Below are 22,391 nucleotides of genomic sequence, written 5' to 3'. Positions count from 1 at the left end.
TATCTATAACCTTGTTCACGTTTATTAACTCATGCTGAAACAAACACATACATAAATAACTCGTTAGAATTTGTTTACCTTTGTTTGCACAGTAGAGCCCATACAATGGAGTAAAAGCATTCATAATGTATAAAGTTTAAAGAAGTGACAAATCTATCATTTACAAAAGAGCGTTTTCGAAAGGTGTTATTTGCCAGAAATAATGGAATAATAGAAACTATAAAATAGCGATCAGATATTTTTTTAACTTCCAAAAAAAAAAAATTCGTTTCTGTCAAAGAAGAAAATAAACCTTTGTAGTTAATGTTAAGTTAACTTGCGTTTTCAAAGTCCAAAACATGATTATTATTATATTGAACTAGTTAATTGTGAAATTAATTGTGTAATCAGTGAATAGTGTGTTTATATGTTTATGAACAGAACTCGACGGGGAACAGTACGTCAGTAAGTGGTGCAACACGTCTGACACTGCCTCAAGTAAACGATATCCTTGGACGTAATTACAGAAGTTTAGTGAGATTGTTCAACACTGAATTCAGATCCGCTCTGGTGGTAATAACATTTTATTTGGTTATTTATTTTGTGCTTTCCTCTTTTATAGTTAAATTGTAAAGTTTTATGTATTTGGAATGGTTGATATCGAAAATTAGGTTGTTAGGGAAAGAAATGAAGCATTTTTCGTCCTGCAACGTTTTATTTACTCTTTCAGCTACAATTACGAATAAGAAGAATATGTAAAATAGTTCTCTCCATCAAAACTTACCAATTGTAAAAAGTTGTACTTCTTGTTTTTTTATTTTTCAGGATTCAAATAGAAACATACAACGCTACAGACAAGAGATCAAGGATGCTGTCAGACCTTACTTTGTAGACGGAGCGTTCTCGACGACGACCACTCCTAGATCGACTACAAATCCATCCTGAGTTTTTATTTTTGTAATTAATCGTAGTAGTTTCGTTACTTTACTTGCCAATTGTAAATTAATATTTATAATTGAAATAACGAACGCTGTTGTTGAAAGTATGACCATTTTTTTTTTTTAGTTGTGTACCGTCAAATTGTATTGTACTTATTTAAATTGTTTTGCGAGGCGTTTCTGTGCGTTTTGTTGTTGCTCAGAGAAATATTTCGTCGATGGTTTCAATTGTTAGTTAAAAGATCCGTTGGGCCGAGCTTGTCTCCCTTTACATATTATATACTGATAATATTTCTAAATCTTATGTAATTTTCAAGAAAGGGAAGTTTTAATTTTTCAATTTATTAGCAGTTCTGAATATTCAGAAAGTTATTTTGACAATAAGTTTTTGTTTTCTAATTTCTAATTTTTGTAAATTATAGATTACTACTTCTTTTTTATGGAGACAATTCCAAAACCAAATGAATCTTTTATTCTTCATTCTTCTCTTACAATATTGAAGATGTAGTTTCATTAATAGAACACTTCGAGAATTTAAGCGCTAAGGAGTAAAGGATTATTACAACAATTCATTGACGGAATATTACTTAGTGTGACTAGAAACGAAGCAGAGTAACTTTGAAAATAATAATGCTCAAGTAGTAAGTAGTCAAGTTGTTACTGATATTCAGTATACAACTTTAGTATTAATTATTAAAAGTTACCATTTTGTAGTGACAAGATATGATTTTTTAACTAGTTTTTTTTTTAAATATTGTCAATTAATTTAAGTTTTGAAACATATTTATTTTATATTACATATAGTTTTGTGAAAATAAAAGTTAATTTTTTGTTCTAAGACCAACAAGTCAAAAGTTATTAACCAAATATCTTTTAAAATAGTTCACACTTCTTTCTAAGATCCACAATGCATTTATTTTAATTTAGTATTATTATTTAATGCATTTTTTTGCGATTTTCTCGATTAACAAAAAAGAAAAAGTGAAAATAATTTTATTTTGAGGGCCCCTAATTTTAATTTTACCCTATATCCTGCTTGTATGTTCAAGTGGGTTTTTCCTACCTGGAAGCAAAACAAGAAAATACTTTTCACGAAATTCGTGCTTCAAACTTAATTAATTAATGCCAGTACACATTAATGGAGGTATTAAATGCGACTGATTTCAGCAGATGGCGTATTCTCTGTTTCAAAACTGTATTGAGAAAACTAGAAGTTCTTGTAAACCTTTTTTATTTCCTGTAAAACCTTTTTTATTTCCTGTAAAACCTTTTTTATTTCCTGTAAAACATTTTGATCTCATTCATTTATTTATCAAGATACCCAGATGATTGATTAGTCCCTTTTTCCTTCAACAGTGCTGATTCTTTTACGCTGAAGTCCAGATAAGGTTTAGAAATTCAAAAATGGAACACAATAAGTGTAAATTTAATAATATATTTCGGTTATTTTTGTTCAAAATTTAACAGTTTTTAAATTACAAGAGGACGTTCAACATCTCAATAATTATTTTACAATATGCTCTCTAAATAAATCCATCCCTGAATTAGTTCATTACATTTACATTTTTCTTGCACATTTGCACATATTTTTTTCCTCTATCACATATCTTCGACATTTATAAATTTCCAGAAGCTCCTGTGAAGGGCATCAATGGTACATTGAGAACAGTCTGTGGCCATTTCCATACACTTTCTCTTATATTTGCTTTACATTAATATATCAAATAATTTTCAATATATAAATAATATTAACGATTATAACTTAGTACACAAACTGGTATCGACAGGGACAGAAGAAAAAAAATCATCCAAAAATCTCATCAAAACTAGACAGATCATTGTTCAACAGTAATATTGTCCTTGTATTCGGTCATTGATTGCTGTAAAAATAAGATAAAATGTGAAAAAGCAATACAAAAACACTTTTTAAAAGTTTTTCAAAGCAGGCTATAAATTGCGCTCTAACAAACGCACCATTGAATTGTATTTATGAATTATTGTTTCCAAATAAATTAATAAGCCGATTAACTTTATTTGATACTCACATCAAACTTCATTAATGTAAAATCACATAGTTTTTCTAAATCTTTGAGCCCTTTTTGTAAAATGTCCAACGCTTTTGGACCACTCGACTGTATCCTTAAGTGCATTTTTGCTTCAGCAGGATGTGGAATAGTGTAACCACAAAAATTTACCTCCGGACTAAAATATAAATATATTGCATTAACACAATAAATGGTAGTACTTGGTTTAAAAAGTTCTCAAAAGTGAATTGCAATTAGGCCGGAAATCTCCATGAGTTTCAGTAAATACAAAAAGTAATTTTCGTATTGAATATTATTATACGTAACGAATGACTTCAATTGGCATTTTAACACATACTTGATATGAAATTGAAGCTAACCAACCAAATTTTTTAGCAAAAAGATCATTTGAGTATTTCACTTTAGATGTTTGCATAATATGAATTTTATATTTTTGTTGCTTACTAGTTTGAAATGATAAAATGCAAAGCATTGCCCAATGTATGTCCTTCGTCATAAAACACAAACGTTCTGGATTTATCGTCTGAATCTTCATCACCAACTAACTGCAAACAAAAAATTATTACTTTTGATGCAAGTTCAGTAGCATTTTTTTTTTATCAACAAAGAGAAGGAAAACAGCAATATTACCTCAGCAATTTTCATAATCAATATAACATAAAATACCCTTGGTTGTCTTGGGGGAAAAAATATTACACTTTAATAAAGCGCCGAAAATTATGCTACTGAAGTACAATCGTTCGGCACAGAGCACACTAGACTGAGCAGTAAGCAGTTTATATTATAACCTGCTATGAATTTGTAGGCTATTTGAGGGAACTCGGTCCACTGGAACGAATGCAATGGTGGAACGACTTGATTCAAATCCCTATTTTTAAAAAGTTATTCCGCCCCGCCCAAAACAAGTGGAAAAAGAAAAACTTCAGTAAAACCCCGACTTTTATTTTGAAAATTATGTTTATAATAAAAGAAAGTTTTATTTTGTAAATGATATCTTAAAACATGCTGATTTTGAAAATCATTAAGCATTAACATTTATTATTTACATGAATGTGAAATGTATCGTTGATTTTGTCCATCGTAGTACACCGTTTGTTGAATTCCTTACAGATTTAGCGCTTTTCATCCAGTATCAGCGATGATTAATCAGTTCAAATATGTATATACTGGATGGTGAATTTTACTTTGTAGTTCTTCTAGCACTACTTAAGCCCTGAAAACATTGTCCTAATTAGGAAGTGAGTACTAATTCAAAATTTTCGTTCTTTTAAATAAGAGATGATTTTAGAATGTGAATTACAATTTAATTTGAGGAGTTAAAAATCTAAGCAATAATTTTTATTCGTACTATGCATGAATATTCTAAGATTAAAGAAAATGTGTGAAAATTGAATAATTTGTAATATTCGCGTTGCATAACTAGAATACCAATTCATTTAAACGAACGAATCTTCAAATAGAGTCATTTCCTAACAGAAATATGTAAAGGAGGTTATACTTATCTGTATCGCGCCCAAAGTACACGCTCTGTTAAATCGGATATCTGTCAACAATTGGGAGGTTGTGTCGTGTGCCAAAGTAAATTTCTTCTTGAAAAACTATCCTCCCATATAATGAGTAATTTTGTTTTGCTTTCAAACCTATCTGTGCAATGGTTTTTTAGTACTTCTGAGGATTAACGCCTTATACTTGTAATTTTGGAGGATTTTTTCCTTTAAAAAACGTAAATATCAATCAAATTGAATCTATAAATTTAATCTAAGTGGATAAAAAACATTCTTTTACTTTTTTTTTTGAATTGCTTTTATCTATCATGTTTTGGTTAATTTTTTTCCGATTAAAGTATATCACTGAAAGAAATGGTCTTGAAAAGCATGACTTTGTTAGTAGTTTAAATATTTAAATGATTACTAATACTGTATATTTCTTGACACGCATGTTTTAATTTTAAACGTAATGAAGTTGATCATTTGCAGGTATGAACGTTTCTGACTTGCGTATGGATTGTCATTTAGGTGAAAAATGTTACAGAAAGAAAAAACAACATTTTTATGAGAGGCGTCATCGACACTGTGAGTTCTGTTATGTTTGACATGGTAAATACATAAATTTTCCCCTAAATTTATTAATTTTTTGTTTATTTGTTGATCTAGTAGAAAAACTATTAGAAGAATATCAAGATTTGAATATTCCTACAACGTTTATAGCAAAACTTAGTCATCAAACTTTACGAGAACAGTTAAAATTTCTGCAAGAAATTCGTTCTGATTGTACTACTGTAGAAGATAGTTTACAAAATATTGGTAAAAGTTCTCCAGTTAGTTTAAGCCCTAATAAAAAATTAACTGGAAGCCCAATGTCTTCTAGTAAGAATAATGATAAATCTTCATCAAATGAACAAATTTGCAGTTACGGAGAAAAATGCTATAGAAAGAATCCAAAACATTTTGAAACATTTTCACATCCGCATTGTGAGTACTTTCCTTATTTTATTTTTTTTATATTAACCCTTTATTGATGTAAAAGTTTTAAGCTTGAAATTATTCAAGCCACTTATTGCCCAAGGACCTTGGAATGAGTGCAGCTTCTAATTCAGCTTAAATTTGTCAAGGATCTCTGGTTAAACTTGAACTTGTCGGACGTGGAACTTCAGAAACACGTTATATATCAGAACTTGCAGACAAACTTATTTCAGACATAACTTGTTTCGATTTAGTTTGTCAATAGTGCTACCTAGCTTCTCATTTGTAACGGCCATCTTCGTCGTTCATTCTAAATCCCAAATAAATTATAAAATTAAGACGGCCTGAATTATGTTTCAATTCTATCAATAAGCATTCAAGACCATATGTGTGCCTAGCAGGAGAATTGGATGGGATCTAAGCACTTGGATGCTTCATTTTCCTAAGCAGTCCTACATTACCGAACGATTGCTTGGCAGTCACGTCAGGGAGGACGGAATATAGCCTATACTCAAAGGCCATTTCCTCGAAATTTTAAGTGATTACAACTTTCATCGTTAAAAAACAGCTTCACATGTAACAGAGCCCAATCTCCCATCACTTTTGTATCTTATCTTAACATTATTCTGATTCAAAATTTTAATTTCTGTAATTAATATCATAATAACAAAAATATCTTATTTTATAGTGAACGATTTAATAAAAATCATGGGCGATAAAGAAATTTCCATCCCACCCGATCATAAAACAGAAATTAGTTTAGAAACTTTAAAGTTACAATTGAGTTTCTTGAGACGTAATGAAGTAAGTGAAGATTCAGAAGATCATATTCAACCATCTTCATCTTCAAGTAGGTCTTCACGGTGTAAACATCCAGAAGAAGCCAGCTGTAAGGTGTATGCCACGTCTAAAAATGAAGCTCAAGCTCAAGGCTATAGAGTTGTTGTGTTGGATCGAGTGAAAAATCCAATTTTGAACAAATTAATGGCTGCTGCACCTTATAATTTCTTTTTAACCACAATTTCGGATTCGCCACAAACACATAATGAAATGTTATCACTTACTTTTGCTGGTAAGTCTGAATTATGTTTGCTTTTTTTATTTTACATCAATTTGGAAGTTAGAACAATATTTGTAACTTAGTCTTGAGCCATTCAGTTAAAGTATCTTTTAAGAGCCTAACATTGTAAGCAGAAGTCTTAGTTACATGATACGAAGCTATGCAAGTCGGTCAATGGGCTATTTTACTGGCGATTTTTCTTTGTTGTTGAAAAGTCAAAGGAATGTTTTTCCTTTCTAGCAATTTGCTTCACTACATTGTTTTGTCTCTTTTTTTTATAGTACAGTTTTTTTGATATAATCTGTTCTGTTTTATTATTGATGTTTTTATGAAAAAGTCGGGAAAAAATATACTGGCGAATAGACCTGTAATACAGGATCTTGCATACCTATTGTACCATGCAATATAGTTCATAATACAAAACAGATTCTACAAATCAAGATAAGCTGTGCACAGGTTGAATTGTGATACAAATACTCTTGACTTGCAACAAGTAGATACATGACCTCTACAACCACAAAAATTGGTGACTTAGAAAAAATTAGCGAGTTAGGATAGTGAACTGTACAAGGGTTTATTGTAGTTTTTTTTTTTTTTTTGTGATTTGTTACCAAAAACACATTTGATTGAAATATGTAAATCTTGATACTTGCAGAGCTTGTGGATCCTAACTTAGGACAGCTAGAAAGTTCCTTGCAGATCAATTTTATGGTTCAATTCGGTTGGTTGTTGGCGCAGTATCATATAATGGGGCATAGGTTGGTAGTGCATACAATTTTAAAATAAAAAATAATTATGATGTTACTACTAATGTAATTCAAAAATCAATTTAAAATATTATCTATATTTAAATACGTAATTCAAAAATCAATTTAAAATATTATCTATATTTAAATACTCTTCAGAAATAAACCTATGACATTGTTGTACGGAGATGTGGACATGGAATTAGATCGATTTAAACATTTTTTAACACCAGTTAAAGTAAAGCCTCCAAGTTCATTTGGATCTCATCATTCGTAAGTTGTTCATTGCTTTACTTTAAAATTTGTGTATATATTTTTTATTTTAGAGTATAACTGAAAGAATGTTTTTCCAAAATTTTCAGAAAAATGATGGTATTTTCTTACACTGATGATAGTATTAGAATAGTAGTTTGTACAGCAAATTTAGTGGAATCCGACTGGGATAATAGAACACAGGGGTAAGTTCCTTTTTGAAAAATTACCTTGTTCTTGGTCAAAGCAATAGCTTTCTAGATGGTTTGTTCAGGAAACCTATCCGGTCATATTAAGTAATCAAACAGCTTAACTGTACATTACACTAAAATACCTTGCAGGTAAGTCTGTCCAAGCATTTAACCCACTTTAACAGTACTAAAGAGTTAGGACCGTACATTTCAGAAAAGTGCCGTTTAGAAGGAATCTCCCGAACCCGTTTCACCTAGAACTGTCCTTAATCGAATTTTCTAGGGAAAAACATTTCATGTTCTAGTTATAGATAAATATATACTGTATGAATATATAGTTTTTGTGACCGCAAATTGTTAAACTTAGGATGGAAGATTGGCGAGGAACCGGTCAAATAAAACAACTCGTCTTTTTGCCAACGTTTCGGCTATGCGGGTTGGTTGAGTTACAGAAACTGTTGGTTGAGTTTCTGTAACTCAACCAACCCGCATAGCCACGCCCTGAAGAGGACAATATATTTGTCGAAACGTTGGTAAAATGACGAGTTGTTTTATCTGACCGATTCCTCGCAAATCTTGCATCCTAAGTTTATATACTGTTTACTATTAGTACACTAAATTAATCCAAATTTTCATTTTCAGATTGTGGATAAGCCCTAGATGTAGTGTCCTACCGAAAAAAAGTGATACAATGGCTGGTGATAGTCCTACAAATTTCAAAAGAGATCTTATCAAATACTTATCAGCGTATAAATTACCGGAACTTGTACCTTGGGTGAAAAAATTACAAAATGTAGACATGTCTGCTGTTAGGTATCTTTTTTTTTTTTGTTTTTCTCGCTTCTGCGAAAAAGAAACAATTATTAGTAAAATTTACTCTGTATTGTTTTCTTTATTTCTAGAGTATTTTTTATTAGCTCCGTACCTGGAACTCATCATTCACCGGCTGGACATTTAAAACATGATTTTGGTCATCCATCTTTAGCGAAATTACTGAATGAACATATCGATATTTCGGATAATAATTCTTATCCAGTGATCGCTCAGTGTTCATCGATTGGGTCGCTGGGGCCTAAACCAGAGTCATGGCTACTCAGCGATATGCTTTCCACATTTACAAGTGGTAAAAGGCATGGAGTTTATTCTAAGCCTAGCTTTAGATTTGTGAGTATCTTGTGATTTATATTAATAGAGTCATAACATAATCTTGTAATATTTGACTTCGCATTGATCATTTTGGCCAGCGCGGGCTGGCGTACCTCAAGGTAGTATTCTCGGACCTCTTCTCTATACTGTGTACACATCTGACTCAAATTCACTGCTCTGCACTTACGCTGATGATACAGCTATTCTATCTTTTAACTCGGACGCCACAACAGCTTCATGTCATATGCAAACAGGGGGGTGCACAGCCTACCACGAAAAAATTTTAAATAAAATTATCAATCTTAAAGTAATTTGAAATTATTTTAATATTAGGCCACACCTCCGTGGGCTAATGTAAAGATTTACCAAACATTAAATCTTCGGTTTACAGATTTACCCTAGTTTTGAAAATATATCCTCAAGTTATGACGGCCTTCTTGGTGGCGGATGTCTTCCATATTCGAGAAAAACACATCAGAGACAGGAATGGGTTACCTCGTTTATGTGGTAAGTTTTTTTTTTTAAGAGGTGCATGTTTTAATTTTTAGTAATTTGGTAATAATGACGTAAATTAATCATCCACTAAATTACATCTTTTTTATTTCTTCTTCTAGTCAATGGATCAGTGACCATCGACATCGTACTCGAGCGCCACCGCATATAAAAACTTATTGCCGGGTTTCACCAGATTGTTCAAAGCTTTCATATTTTGTATTGACCAGTGCGAATATGTCCAAAGCAGCTTGGGGCGTACTCTCGAAGTCTGGCTCATTGAACATTCTATCTTATGAAGCTGGTGTACTGTTCTTACCTCAGTTCATGGTCAGTGTAACCTAACTTTGATAACCTTTTACTACCTTTCTTGTGAACAGTGTTACCCTCCAGTATAATCATACTGTAAAGTATTTTCGAAAAATAAAACATTATTTTATTTGTTTTTCAGATTGATAGAGATTATTTCCCTTTAACAGAAGAATTGGCAGACGAGAATGCACCAGTATTTCCTATGCCTTACGATCTACCGCCAACGTCGTTTGCTTATTCAGACATTCCTTGGTTTATTGAAAATATTATGTAAACACTATTTTTTTGTTTTGTTTAATGCTTCTTCCATATTAATTTGTAATTATTAAAATACTGTAAAAAAATTGATTTTTAATAATAAAGTTCCTGTGCAAAAAAAAGACGTACAGCTTGGCTTATTTACTCGTACAATAGTAATTATTTTTTGTCGATTTTATTTAGCGTTCTTGAAGAAACTGTAATAGTAGTAATATTATTTTAGAAGTTTGGTACCTTTTATGTGGTAATGGACTGTAAAAATTAGTAAAGCAATCGCCTACTTTTTCAGGCAGGGCTTAACGTCAATTAGGTGTTGTGGACGGAAGCTCATACTTTACTATAAACAATTCGCGGAATTCGAACTGGGGATCTCTCACTTACAAAGCCACGCTCTTGACCACTAGACCGACACCCACCCCTGGTTTTCAAGTAAAGAATTATCAAAAATCCCTGAGCCGACAAATAACCTTTCAATACACATGCTAATCTATAATTACTACCACATAAGAGATTTTCAACTTTATTTATTTATTTATTTATTTATTGTATTTGTGGTCTTGTTTGCACATTAACCAATTACTTTATATGAGGGCTGGAAAAAACCAACATATTGGTATGAACAATTACAGTTGGCTCCCAGCGCCTCAATTTACCAATATGTTGGTGGAAAAAAACCAGCCCTATCTTTTCCAATATTCAATTTGAGGAATAGCGCAGCCTCTTTCCCTTCTTTCTTCGTCATGCCAGCCACTCTTCTACTACATTCTGCGTCGTGGCTTCCATGAGATAAGGATATCTTGAGCGCTGCGTACTGACATTCCTTCCTAGAACAACACAATGGTCTCTGAATGTGACTTCGTTATTTGATGTGAGCTTAGAGTGGTGTAATTAGTAGTGTAGTTATGATAGTACTTGTGTGAGTAATTAAGAACTAAAATCGCAACTATGGAGTTTAGCTGCATCCTATATTTTTATTTTATTCTCTCTAATGAATTTGTAAATAATTCGTAGCGCATCAGGATTCATTATAGCTAAAACACTTTTAGCGCTACAGGGAAATCGTACATGTGTTGCCAATTCATTTAGGAACTTGTCTCTATTTCTATTATATCTACTGCATCTGAAGAGGAGGTGATCGATGTCCCCATCCTCCCCGCTATTGCAATCACATTTGGGACTATCTAATAACTTAATTTTATGCAGATGAGGATTTGTGAGATTATGGTTGAACCTCAGTCGCATTATTGTTGTGTAAAATTGCCTTCCCCCCTCCAGTACTTCTACAAACCATGGCTTGTTGGGAATCCTAGGCTGTAAATCAGCGTAATATTTACCCTTAATTTCTTTTTCCAGATCGTAGAGCTTTTGCCATGCGTCATAACAACGCTTTCTTAAAGCACCTTCGAAATCCGCTAAATTGAGCACTGGAGTGTGTTCCCCTAACAAGATCGCTCTTTTTGCTAGCACGTCGACTTTCTCGTTATCAACTATCCCAGCATGCCCTTTCAGCCAAACCAGATGCAACCTACCCATTGCATTAATCAAATGACTTATAATTTCTATAATTATGGGATCAAAAACATCGCCCGGACGTTTTATTTTTTGGAGTGCACTTTTAGAATCACTAAGAATGACTATTATGTCATTACTTTGTATTTGTTCCGCCAGGATTACCGCATTCCAAATCGCTACGATTTCTGCGGTAAATATTGAGGCATTATTAGGGAGCTTGTATAGGCGAAAACTTCCCGTTTGCGGGTCAAGTACAGCACAACCTACTCCCTGCTCCGATTTTGATCCGTCCGTAAATAGTAAATAAGGGTTGATTATGATTTCCCTCATGCGCGCTATAAAAGCTAGGTATGTTAAATCCCCCCATTCTTCTTTCACCTTATCATATAAATCTAAATGGACGTACGGAGATTCTTTACAAGATACTTCATAGTGAAGAGATCTTCGAGGAGACGCGTGCAACACCTCTAGGCCAGAGTACAATTTCTCCGTTACTCTAAACATTTCACACATTAATGGCGTTTTCTTTTTTAACCAAAACCTGTGTGAGCGAACCACTTCTGAGAGCTCTGAGACTCTCATCAAGGAAACTTCCTTAAACTTAATTAGCCTTTTGCTTAAGAACTTTCCCAACAATAATTCTCGACGTATGTGTAGAGGCATAATTTTAGCCTCCACAAGGAGAACATTTGTGGGAGTTGATCTCATAGCTCCCAGACAAATGCGTATTGCTTTGTACTGGACCTTGTCCAACCCAGATAGTGAAGTTTGGCAGGCATCTCCGTAAATACCGCAACCATAATCTATTTTAGATAAAATTAAATTTCGGTAAAGCAGAAGGGCTATTTTTGGGTCGGTACCATATGTGACATGTGCAACATATCTAAGCACATTCAATGCTTTTTCACAACTTTGGATTATTCTCTTAATGTGAGGTCTCCAAGTTAATTTGTGGTCTACATAAAGTCCTAAGACCTTAACTATTGGCGATTGCGAAACTTTAAACGGCCCTAGCTGTATAGTGCCAGCAAGAATGTTCTGACGCTTTCTACTAAACATGGTGACTGAGCTCTTATTTTCAGAAATGCGAAAACCCAAGTGGTTGCACCATGCATTGAGATCATGCAAGGCCTGTCCCATTATTTCTACCAAATTTTCTTCGGATTTTCCTCCAGTGTATACAGTGAAATCATCAGCAAACTGGACTATCCTGATTTCCGGAACGAGCCAGTCTCTCAAATCAGATGTATATATATTAAATAGCAAAGGGCTAAGCACGGCACCTTGGGGGAGACCAATGCCTGTTGTTCTGGGACCCGTTACCAAAACTCCCCTTCTAATAATTAACTGTCTTTGTTGTAACATATTAATTATATTTACTATTACCCTACCAGGTACTTGCATTACCAACATTTTATCCTTTAGTATTGCGATATTTACGTTATCATATGCTTTATGAATATCTACGAAAGCCGCTAATAAGGGTTTGTTTTCCGTTCTATTTAAGTGCACTTCATTAACAAACGCTGCCAGACAATCTAATGTGCCACGGTGCCTTCTAAAACCCAGCTGATGTGGGGCCAGCTTACTATATTCCTCCACCCACCAATCCAACCCATGCTTTATCATTCGTTCATACGTTTTGCACGCACAGGACGACAAAGCAATTGGCCGATACGACTGGTACGAGTTGGGATCTTTACCAGGCTTTAAGAGAGGAAATATTAAATGGGTTCTCCAACTTTCAATCATAGCTCCCCCAACCCACATTTCGTTCATAATTCTAAGGAGCGACAAAAGGGCCGGAAATGGAAGGTTTTGTAGCATTTGATAGTGAATACCGTCTTGGCCGGGCGATGTACTGCCTCCTTTTTTTAGAGCATACTTCAATTCCCACAATTGGAATGGCTGATTCAAGTCCTCATCACCAATTGGGATATTTGATAGGTCGATAAACTGGCTAGCATAGTCCGGAGTCAGAGATTTATGGAATTCTTCAACCCAATGGCCATCATCCGTGACTTCTACTTGGGGAGAGTAACCTTTTTTTAGACTTCGAATTCGCTTCCAAATGACGTTAGAGGGAGTTTGTCTATCTAAACTATTGCAAAATTCGTACCACATTATTCGTTTTTTTTCTTTGTACGTCCGACGACTGATTGCTAGTTTTCTGTTTAAATTGACGTAATTTTCCAAGGTGGGTGCTCTCTTATAGCTTTCGTAGGCTATTACTGACTCTTGCTTGACTCTATTGCAATCATCATCCCACCAAGGCTTGATTGCTCGATTTGGGTTTAAATAAAGCCATTGTGGGAATCTAGGAATGGATCCTAAGGCCGCTGATCTTATTTCTTGAGTCAAATAATCATAAGTGCAGCTGGTGGATTCCGATGCACTGAATTTTAAATCCAGTACCATCCGATACTTTTCCCAATCCGCCTTACTGAGATTCCAACCTCCTGCCTTAGGGTGCCTAATGCGTGCACCAGAGGTTGCCTGCCGCCCATCAAATGACTTCACCAGAATTCCCAGGTGATCCGAACCCAAGGGCTCTTGTATTACTTCCCAACTGAGCTCAGACATCAGATCCGGAGAACATAAAGTTATATCCACAGGTTGAGCTCGAGCCCCCGGTCGGGGAATCATAGTGGGTGACCCATCATTTAATGTACACAGATTGTACGAATCTATTAACTCTGCTAGAGCTCGTCCTTCTAGGTTTTCCCGATGTCCCCCCCACATTGGATGAAGCGCATTAAAGTCTCCACCAAGAATAAGAGGACCCGAAACCTGATTTAGCACATTACTCCATTCCTCTACTGAGGCTTTATGCCCAGGACGGCAGTAAGTGCCAAGGACCGTAATACTGACGCTCCTAAATAGGATTTTAGCCCCACATATCTGAACTCTGCCCCTCAATGGATTATTCAGCACTATTGGGTCGAAAGGCAATTTTTTACTGATAAATATGGCACTTCCACCATATCCATCCTCACGATCGTCTCTGACAACGTGATATCTTCGCAACTCTAATTTTAGGTTATACTTAAACCATGTTTCACTTAAGATGGCCACATCGACGCACCTCTCGCGCAGCAGGACATCAAGACTGTCCCTATTGGCTAAGTACGATCTTATATTTATTTGAAAAATTTTCATTAGGATTGAGAATGTTTTTGTGTGATTATCTTAGATTTACAGCCTAAAGGCACTTTTGGAGTATCCTTCATATGTTCAAGGTTATATGCTTTTGTTTTACTATTCTCATTTCTTTCCGAACTAGACCGCAGACTACTCCTTCGTTCTTTGGTGAGCATTCTCGCGTTACCCGCAGAATGCGCTCCTTTTGAAGGAGTAGCACTCTCAGTTTTTTCCCCTTTATAGAATTGGGATACAAGTAGTGCTAGGGATTTGGTAGTTTCACCAATATCTCCCTTACTCAATGAATCGATCACTCCAATGATTACATCCACCACTGGGTGATCTACTGCGGCAAAAGTTTTTCGGATATCCTTGATACTGATTTTATCCTTGTCTTTTTTTTGGCTGACTTCTTCGATTTCCACAATAGGCCCTTCAGGAACATCCCGATGTTCGCCCAAAATCGGCGTTTTCTTCTCTGACCGCCTCTTTTGTTTTCGTGGTCGTTGATGTTTTATGGGGTGGAGTAAGGGATCTGGAAGGGGGGGAAATTCTTCCTCCGACAAGCACTCGAATCTGTTCCTTTTGGTTACCTCTACGAAGGTGGTACCTCCTAGATATGTAGTACCATATGTAACTTTTTCTTTAATCAATTTGTTTTCTTCTTTATATTTTGGACACGCTGCATCCGTAGCCAAATGATTACCTCGGCAGTGGATGCATTCCGTTTTGTTTATTTCACATTGTTCGATGCTATGAGCACCAGAACATTTACTGCACCTCGGTTGCCCTTTGCATTGTGAGCTGGAGTGCCCGTATCGAAGACAGTTGACGCACGGTCTTCTATTTGGTACATATGGTTCCACTTTAAACCTGGCACCATACATTGAAACGTATCTCGGTAAGCTCTGACTATCAAACGTCAGAAAGCAGGTCTCGAGTGGCCTGTTTTCTACCCTTCTGAATATTCTTTTTACATTAACTACTCGGATTTGACTTTGAATATTCTCCAAAATCTCTTGTTCAGATATTGAAGACTCCATCCCTTTTATGACACCTTTTGAAAAAATAAGGTGGTCCGGAATGTAGGCTTTCAATTTTTTTTTAAAAAAACAATTATTATTTGTCAAATAATTTGCTGCCTCGGGGGTACTTGTTTCAATTTTCATTCTATTCTTCCCAACTGACCTTATATCCAGGATATCATGGGAATGTTTATTATCCTCGGTGTAAATCCATTTGCCAAAAGTAACCCGATGGATACTTCCCAGGTTACCCTCATTTCCCTCAACAAAGATGAAGTAGGGACCTTTATCATTTGGCTTGAATTTATTTCCAGCCGGTAATTGTAATGTTTCTATGGCAACATGACCACTATTTTTCGTCATGTCGTCATTTTTACCCAATTTGGGAGCCCGGATTAGGTCCAAGGGGGTTCCCTCCCGAACCAGCGACCTTTTATTTGATTTGCCTGCATTAGGAATTACGCTAATGTTTTCTGTAGGCGAACTATTGGAGTTATTGCTACTGTCAGTATTACTATTATTAGTAGTATACTTATCCGCTTGGATGTAGGGTATCGGTGGTGGTCCTCTGTCATGTGGCAGCCCATCGCTACTCTCCTCCATTTTAGTTTTGCTGTTGGGTTTAGTCCTTTGTTATTGTAAAAATTTCAAGTGTAAAAAAACTTTTTTTGCGCGGAAAAACGAGAATTTTTTTTTTAAACAGCTCCCTAACCCCACAAAGTTCCTTATTCTAAATAATTTTAAAGTTAAAATTCTTTTCGTCCAACAAAAAACTACAAACTTTGTGGAGCTAAAAAGTGAAATTGTTGTCAAAATGTTTCCCTAGAAACGAATTATATAAGCTGAACGATTCGGTTTTTCGATCGTACAGAAATTCAAGTTATTTTAGCATACACCTATCAGAATTCATATTATTACAAGCTAAAACATGTCTTCGCCTTACGAGTTACAAATGGTAGCTTAAATCTAAAATTGGTGTAGTCCACTCTCTTGGGTATTTAAGTTTACCTTAACGGTTGCGGCCCTACCTGTTTACCTTGGTGTCTCATTTTCACTTTCTCAAATACGTATTTTTAACTGTTTCACTTATAAAAAAAGTAGACCTGGAGCGAAGAGGTGGTAATCAGAGAATGGTGTGTGTAGGCTGGTAAGCGAAAAACTCTAGTATTTTCCACTACAAATGAAACGTTCAAATAGTAGAGTTACATGATTTATGACTGACCAGAGATTCTTTTGCCTAAACATGTGTTGCAACATAATTTACGTGACAATAAGTAATCCTCACGGCATATGATGACCTTACCAATGGAGGTAGGGAGAATTCATAGTATTAGCAGACGAAGTTCCGAATTTTGGTAAGGAAAGATGGGCTCACATTCTTGGAGATTATTTTGTATATAGTACTAGGACAATAGAAGATGACTTCCTGTGATTATCTATCCCCTTTTTGAACCCTAGTTGAGGAAAAAAATGAAGGATGGAAAGAAAATAAAACAAATTAAAAAAAGAAAATCACAAAAAGAGATTGATAAAAAAATTCCTTCAGCAGGATTTATTTTTTTTAATCAGTTCTTGCTTGTGAAACAACATTAGGGTTGTGGTTTTTGGCAAGATGGTCTGCAAACTCGCTGTAAGGTGGCTTAGTCAATGGAACGTCACGCCACAAATCTGGAGTCAGATAGGCATAAGTCTTGGCAATAGCTGCATAGGTGGCCTTTGCTATAATGATAAAAAAACCAATTATTAACAAATTTTGGAGAATATATAAGATTTATTTACTAATTTTGTACAAATTATATTTACCAAAATTGCCTAGCGTGCCCGTAGAACCTCTGGCAGAAGTGTAACAATCCTCAATACCGGCCATCTGCAGAAGCTTCTTGGGTACTGGTGCACCTACGATTCCAGTTCCTCTGGGTGCTGGGATCAATCTCACTTGTACAGAACCGCATTTACCAGTTACCTGACCCAAGAAAAAAAAAAAAACAAGAAATAAAATTAATCCAAGGTGTTCAGCTAGGTGATAGTTGCAATGACTCAAAGACGCTGCCGAGGTCTTTCAGAAGTTTGCAGCACATGCTTCTTTCTTAAGGCTATTTCTGTCAGAAATAAGTCAGAAAACAGCTCTGAGCTTAGAAGTTAAAAAGGGCAAAGAGAATTTAAACTGCAAATACGGCATGATTGCAATATTCCCCTTAGTAGGTGTACGAGCATGATGGCACTTTATAGTCATGTAGGGACCACCAATTCTTCGTACTGAATCTTATCAAAATCGGGTTAAGATTTATCGAAGTTAACAGGAATAATAGTTTTAGTGAGGGCCTTATTTAATGGGACAAACTCCTTTCTTCAAGATGCGCAGATTCGAGACTCCTAAAATGCACATCTAAGTAAAATTTCGATTCGAATGATACTTCATTCAAGAAAATTACAGCTATAAAGGAGGATTTTCCCTATTAATTTCCTTATAGGAAATTTGGGAAATTTATGTTTCACAGTAAAAGAGAAAAAAAAAATTGTCAAAGTTGGGTATTTTTCAGCATTAAACTTTTTCGTGCACTTTTTGACGATCATTCCGTAAGTTCTAATAATTACAGCTTTCTTAAGATCTACACGATTACTAATTTTAAGAATGACTCTCGGAAGGATTTCAGCTGAAAAGAAATGACCTGCGATTAAAGTCTGTATAAATCGATAATCTTGCTATTCATTAAATCGTAAAGATGTTCATTAAAAAAAAAAAAAAATTCACTCACCTTGCAAGGCACAGTGTGCGGTTTACCAATCTTATTACCCCAGTATCCTCTGCGTACTGGTACAACGGACAACTTGGCGAGAATGATGGCACCTCTAATAGCAGTGGCCACTTCCTTAGAGCACTTTACGCCAAGACCAATATGGCCGTTACTGTCGCCAATTGCTGAATTATAAAAGAAGAAAAATCTAAGTTACATTTATACTTTCGAAATATTAATAATGAACAAGAAAAAATACAGCTTTTTGTCAGATAGTAGTGCATGAACGTTTTTTATAATCAAAAGATAATTCATACAATTTTTGATGGGTTAAAATATCATCATGTTATTTGGTGAGTATGGTCTGCAAAATCAAACTGATTTCAGATACTTTATTGAACATAGGTGCGAAGTTTTTTGAACCCATGATCTAATTGGGTGAGTGGACCCATGTATATAAATTGCTTCAACAATTAAGCATTCTTCTTTTTATAATAAAATAAAACTAAAATCAAGGATTTTTTAAAAATAATTTTAAAAACTATAAATCAAAACAGTAGCACCCTTCATAACCTTGATTAGAACCTTTTTATGATGTATGTTGAGTAAACATTTACCTCTTATTGACAATTTGTCATATTGTTTACTCGTTTGGCGTCAATCAGTATTCTTTCCGTTGTTCTTGAGATAATTAACTTACATTTTGAAGAAAAGTCATTAAATTCATTGAGTTAAATTAATCTTTGTATTCGCTCTTACCTACAAATGCCTTAAATCTTGTTCTTTGACCGGCACGGGTCTGCTTCTGTACTGGCATAATTTTCAGTACTTCATCTTTGAGCGATGGCCCAATAAAAAAGTCAATGATCTCAAACTCCTGAAAGAAATGAAGGAATAATTAAAAACCATTTAGACTACAAAAAAAAAAAAAAAATATATAAAAAAGTTGTGTTGCTATGAAGCACTAACCTTGATTGGCAATGAGAATAGATAGATGTCTTCCAAGGTTCTGATCTTGCCGTCTCTAACTAGACGTCCCAGTTTAGTTACCGGTAGCCATTCCTTTTCCGCTTCTTTGCCGCGTCCACGTCCACGTCCACGGCCTCTTCCACGACCTCGCATACCACCCCGGCCTCCACGGCCGCCAAAACCACCACGAAATCCGCCTCGACCGGCTGGCGCTGCGTCCGCCATACTTGAGAAAGTAATAAATAAAAACATTATACAACTTGTTTTCTAAATTAATGGTAATATCGCCAATTATTGTTTTTGGGCTGACAAGACTCAGACGCTTAAGTCCATCTTTGTGCTTCGAGAGCACTCTGGTGGAAACCGCAAAGATTAAGCTTTATCATCAAAGTCCAATATTCAGAAATTTACTTTAGAACGAGACATTTTTTAAAGAATTTGATCTAACCAGTCTTATGAATGGCCGACGTTTTTGGATAAAAACAAATTGGCTATTTCATAATTAGTACTGGCTTTAATTTGTTCATCATTCCTAAAAAGTGGATTTTATTGGAAAAATTAAATTTACATTCCTTCTATTTCAAATTTTATTTTAATTTTTTTTTAAGTAAACTAGTAATGTCTTAAAAAATATTTTGACTTTTATACTTAAGAGAATTTCTCTATGAGCATTTTGTTTCAGACTCTTTAAACCCATCTCTGATCCCCGAAATGAGGTTCTCTGGTGGAAACCGCAAAGAAAAGAATCCTTCATCATTAACAATTTAAATGCCCTTTTTTGGAAATTTAAACTACAAAGCCAAATGAATTTACAGTTAAGAACTTTAAATGGAGTAAACGGTAATTATGTTTTGTTATTAAAGGTTGACCTTGGAAAATAGGATTTTTTTTTAAATACTTATAATTGCAGAATATATCTTGACACTGATATATTCATCAAGTACTCTGTTTTGATGCAATGTATTATTATTAAGCTTGAGGTTATTATTAAGAGAATACAACAGCCACTGAAGAAGGTACCTATCACATTCTGGACAGAAACCTTTCATAATTAATTTTAATTTAAAAAAAAAGGAGCAGATGGATTCAGACGCTTTGATCCCATCTTTAAACCTCGAAATGAGGTTCTCTGGTGGAAACCGCAAAGGAAAACATTTTTCATCACAATGCATCTGCTCCAAAAATTGCAACAGTTTAACGAAATAGGAGAGAAGTAAAGCTGAAAATGGATGGTAAGTTGAAGTTAACCGCCTTTCCTAATTCCAGTCTTTGAGTAAAAACAGTTTTTTACATGATTGTCGTAACATCTTGTTCATGCAGTAGTTATTCCTTTAGGGTTATTGTCGTCAGATAACAACAAAAAACCATGAAGAAAACACACTACTCCACCGAAACTATTGATAATTATTTAACTAACATTTTTTTCCTCCTACTTTTAACCAAAAGAACAGGTTTTGTTTTAATGAGTAGATGGATTCAGACGCCTTGGCCCATCTCTGAACTTCACAAGTGAGAAGTTCTCTGGTGGAAACCGCAAAGGAAAGAATTCCTCATCATTATCCAACTACTTAACATTACATTCCAGTTCAGGGAAACGGCCATTATGACTAGCACCCTTACCATGAGAGTTTATCGACTCTGGTGGTCATTAGCACCGAGGGATCTATTGTTACTTATTATTTCCTTTACCTGACATTGTGAACAATTTTTTTATATTTTCTTAAAGAATTCAAAAGATTTCTACTTTTAAGGAATGTTCTTTCTTGTGAATCAGTTATTTTTTTTAATTTTAAACTAAATAGCTTTAGGGTGATTGAATAAAAAGACGCCTTGGCCCATTTCCGAATCTCAAAATGAATTTTTTAAGTGGAAACCACAAAGGAAAGAATTTATGCAATACACAAATGTTACATTCAAAATTGTTTACATCCAAATGTTCCCAAAATGTAAAGCCCCGTTACTTGCAATTCCTTAATAAAATAACTAAAGCAATGCTTACTGTATTCATTCTAAACCCAACTCAAATGGTTTATAGTTAAACGTTTTTATTTTCTTAACTAGAAAAAAAAAATCAATTTTTAAAAGTACTACTACGTATTACTTGTTTTAGACTAAATGGCAGTTATTTTTTCAATCCCATTGAAAGTCCCCAAAAAGAATGAACAATTACTTGTTTAGTTATACGAGTTTTGCGTTAAGATAATTAAGTGAATCATTAATGTAAAATTCAAGCATTCGAGTAAAATGGACCACGCTACTCTTCGGCATGAGGATTAACCTACCTCTGTTTAATATTTATGTTCAACACAAGAGTTCTAAATCGCCCTAAAATTAGAATTGAAATTTATAATACTCTAAAAAAAAACTATTGAGTAGTTAGGTTCAGACACTTTGGCCCATCTTTAGACTTCGGAAAAGTCCTCTGGTGGAAACCGCAAAGGATAAAGCTATCATCATCACCCAACTTACTCTTGGCATTTAAAGAAATCACACTTCAACACATGTACATAAGGTGAAGCTATAAAAACCCTAATTTTGTCTCTCCGCCCTACAAGTTATGTTTTAAAAAATAGTTTCAACAGCTATGATAAATCAATAAAGCAAATAATAAATAATTGTTGACCAGAAATATAAATTAGGGCAAACATACCGTGCGCTTAAAAACAATTAATTTTTTTTTTTACATTCATACTATAATCATTCAACAGAAAATACTAAATATATTAATAATTTGACTAATAAACTTAATTACCAAGGAACCTAAAATTAAAAATCAATAATTAAACACTACTCTAGCCTAGGGACGCCATGTGGTTGAAGGTTAGAAAGTTAAAATTTTCATTAATTCTTTAACTTATGAAAGACTTTAAGCACATGGTATCTTTTTAACATGGGGAAAATAATTTTTAAACAATGGTTTAGATTAGGAATAAAAAAAATAAAATAAAGATATTAACTTGCAACACTAACCTGTCGTCCTCTTAGGTTGAAGTAATGGAGGATTATGAATAAAATCGAACACCTTCAGCCGCATATAGGACGCTCCAGTGGCGGAATGCTGTACTAGTATTGAATTAGTTTATATGACGCAAATAATCCCACGAAATTTTAAAAATGTACCTAATTAG

The 22,391-nt window shown here is 34.4% G+C and overlaps 4 protein-coding genes across 13 annotated transcripts in view; 2 read left to right on the top strand and 2 right to left on the bottom strand.

The window, feature by feature from the left end:
• The window catches only part of LOC141462162 (uncharacterized), a 39,770-nt gene extending 38,013 nt beyond the window's left edge, over positions 1-1,757 (top strand). For all 7 annotated transcript variants that reach the window (XM_074143794.1, XM_074143798.1, XM_074143797.1 and 4 more), the window contains 2 exons: positions 421-552; positions 805-1,757. In XM_074143794.1, the coding sequence (XP_073999895.1) occupies positions 421-552; positions 805-924 (252 nt within the window). In that variant the 3' untranslated portion in view covers positions 925-1,757. The remainder of the gene's footprint in view (positions 1-420; positions 553-804) is intronic.
• Positions 1,758-2,338: 581 nt separating this feature from the next.
• Polr1D (RNA polymerases I and III subunit AC2 l(2)37Cg) lies at positions 2,339-3,768 on the bottom strand. The gene is made up of 4 exons (XM_074143803.1): positions 3,593-3,768; positions 3,407-3,507; positions 2,963-3,119; positions 2,339-2,797 (listed from the first exon to the last, which is right to left on the bottom strand). Exons 1-4 carry the CDS (start codon positions 3,605-3,607, stop codon positions 2,753-2,755), a joined length of 318 nt encoding a protein of 105 aa, XP_073999904.1. The 5' UTR covers positions 3,608-3,768; the 3' UTR covers positions 2,339-2,752.
• A 677-nt stretch (positions 3,769-4,445) lies between these two features.
• gkt (tyrosyl-DNA phosphodiesterase glaikit) lies at positions 4,446-10,021 on the top strand. 4 transcript variants are annotated; one of them, XM_074143761.1, is made up of 12 exons: positions 4,446-4,685; positions 4,939-5,034; positions 5,116-5,433; positions 6,113-6,496; positions 7,140-7,242; positions 7,390-7,503; positions 7,593-7,688; positions 8,316-8,486; positions 8,576-8,837; positions 9,211-9,326; positions 9,434-9,641; positions 9,763-10,021. In XM_074143761.1, the coding sequence occupies exons 2-12, from the start codon at positions 4,941-4,943 to the stop codon at positions 9,895-9,897; spliced, it is 2,001 nt and encodes a 666-aa protein (XP_073999862.1). In that variant the 5' UTR covers positions 4,446-4,685; positions 4,939-4,940; the 3' UTR covers positions 9,898-10,021. The 4 variants fall into 4 exon arrangements, with proteins under 4 accessions (XP_073999862.1, XP_073999864.1, XP_073999863.1 ...); XM_074143763.1 differs by having other exon boundaries at positions 4,447-4,685; positions 5,119-5,433; XM_074143762.1 differs by lacking the exon at positions 4,446-4,685 and adding an exon at positions 4,737-4,844.
• Positions 10,022-17,080: 7,059 nt separating this feature from the next.
• Positions 17,081-22,390, bottom strand: RpS2 (ribosomal protein S2). The gene is made up of 6 exons (XM_074143791.1): positions 22,234-22,390; positions 19,264-19,489; positions 19,054-19,171; positions 18,316-18,479; positions 17,363-17,522; positions 17,081-17,278 (listed from the first exon to the last, which is right to left on the bottom strand). The coding sequence occupies exons 2-6, from the start codon at positions 19,486-19,488 to the stop codon at positions 17,121-17,123; spliced, it is 825 nt and encodes a 274-aa protein (XP_073999892.1). The 5' UTR covers position 19,489; positions 22,234-22,390; the 3' UTR covers positions 17,081-17,120.
• Position 22,391: the final 1 nt, after the last annotated feature.

Source organism: Rhodnius prolixus, unplaced genomic scaffold (genome assembly GCF_049639745.1).
Source record: "Rhodnius prolixus isolate KJV_2025 unplaced genomic scaffold, Rpr scaffold_18, whole genome shotgun sequence".
In the NCBI taxonomy this organism is placed as follows: Eukaryota; Metazoa; Arthropoda; class Insecta; order Hemiptera; family Reduviidae; genus Rhodnius; species Rhodnius prolixus.
Note: the sequence above shows the minus strand (reverse complement) of the source record. Positions and strands in the feature narration are given on the sequence as shown.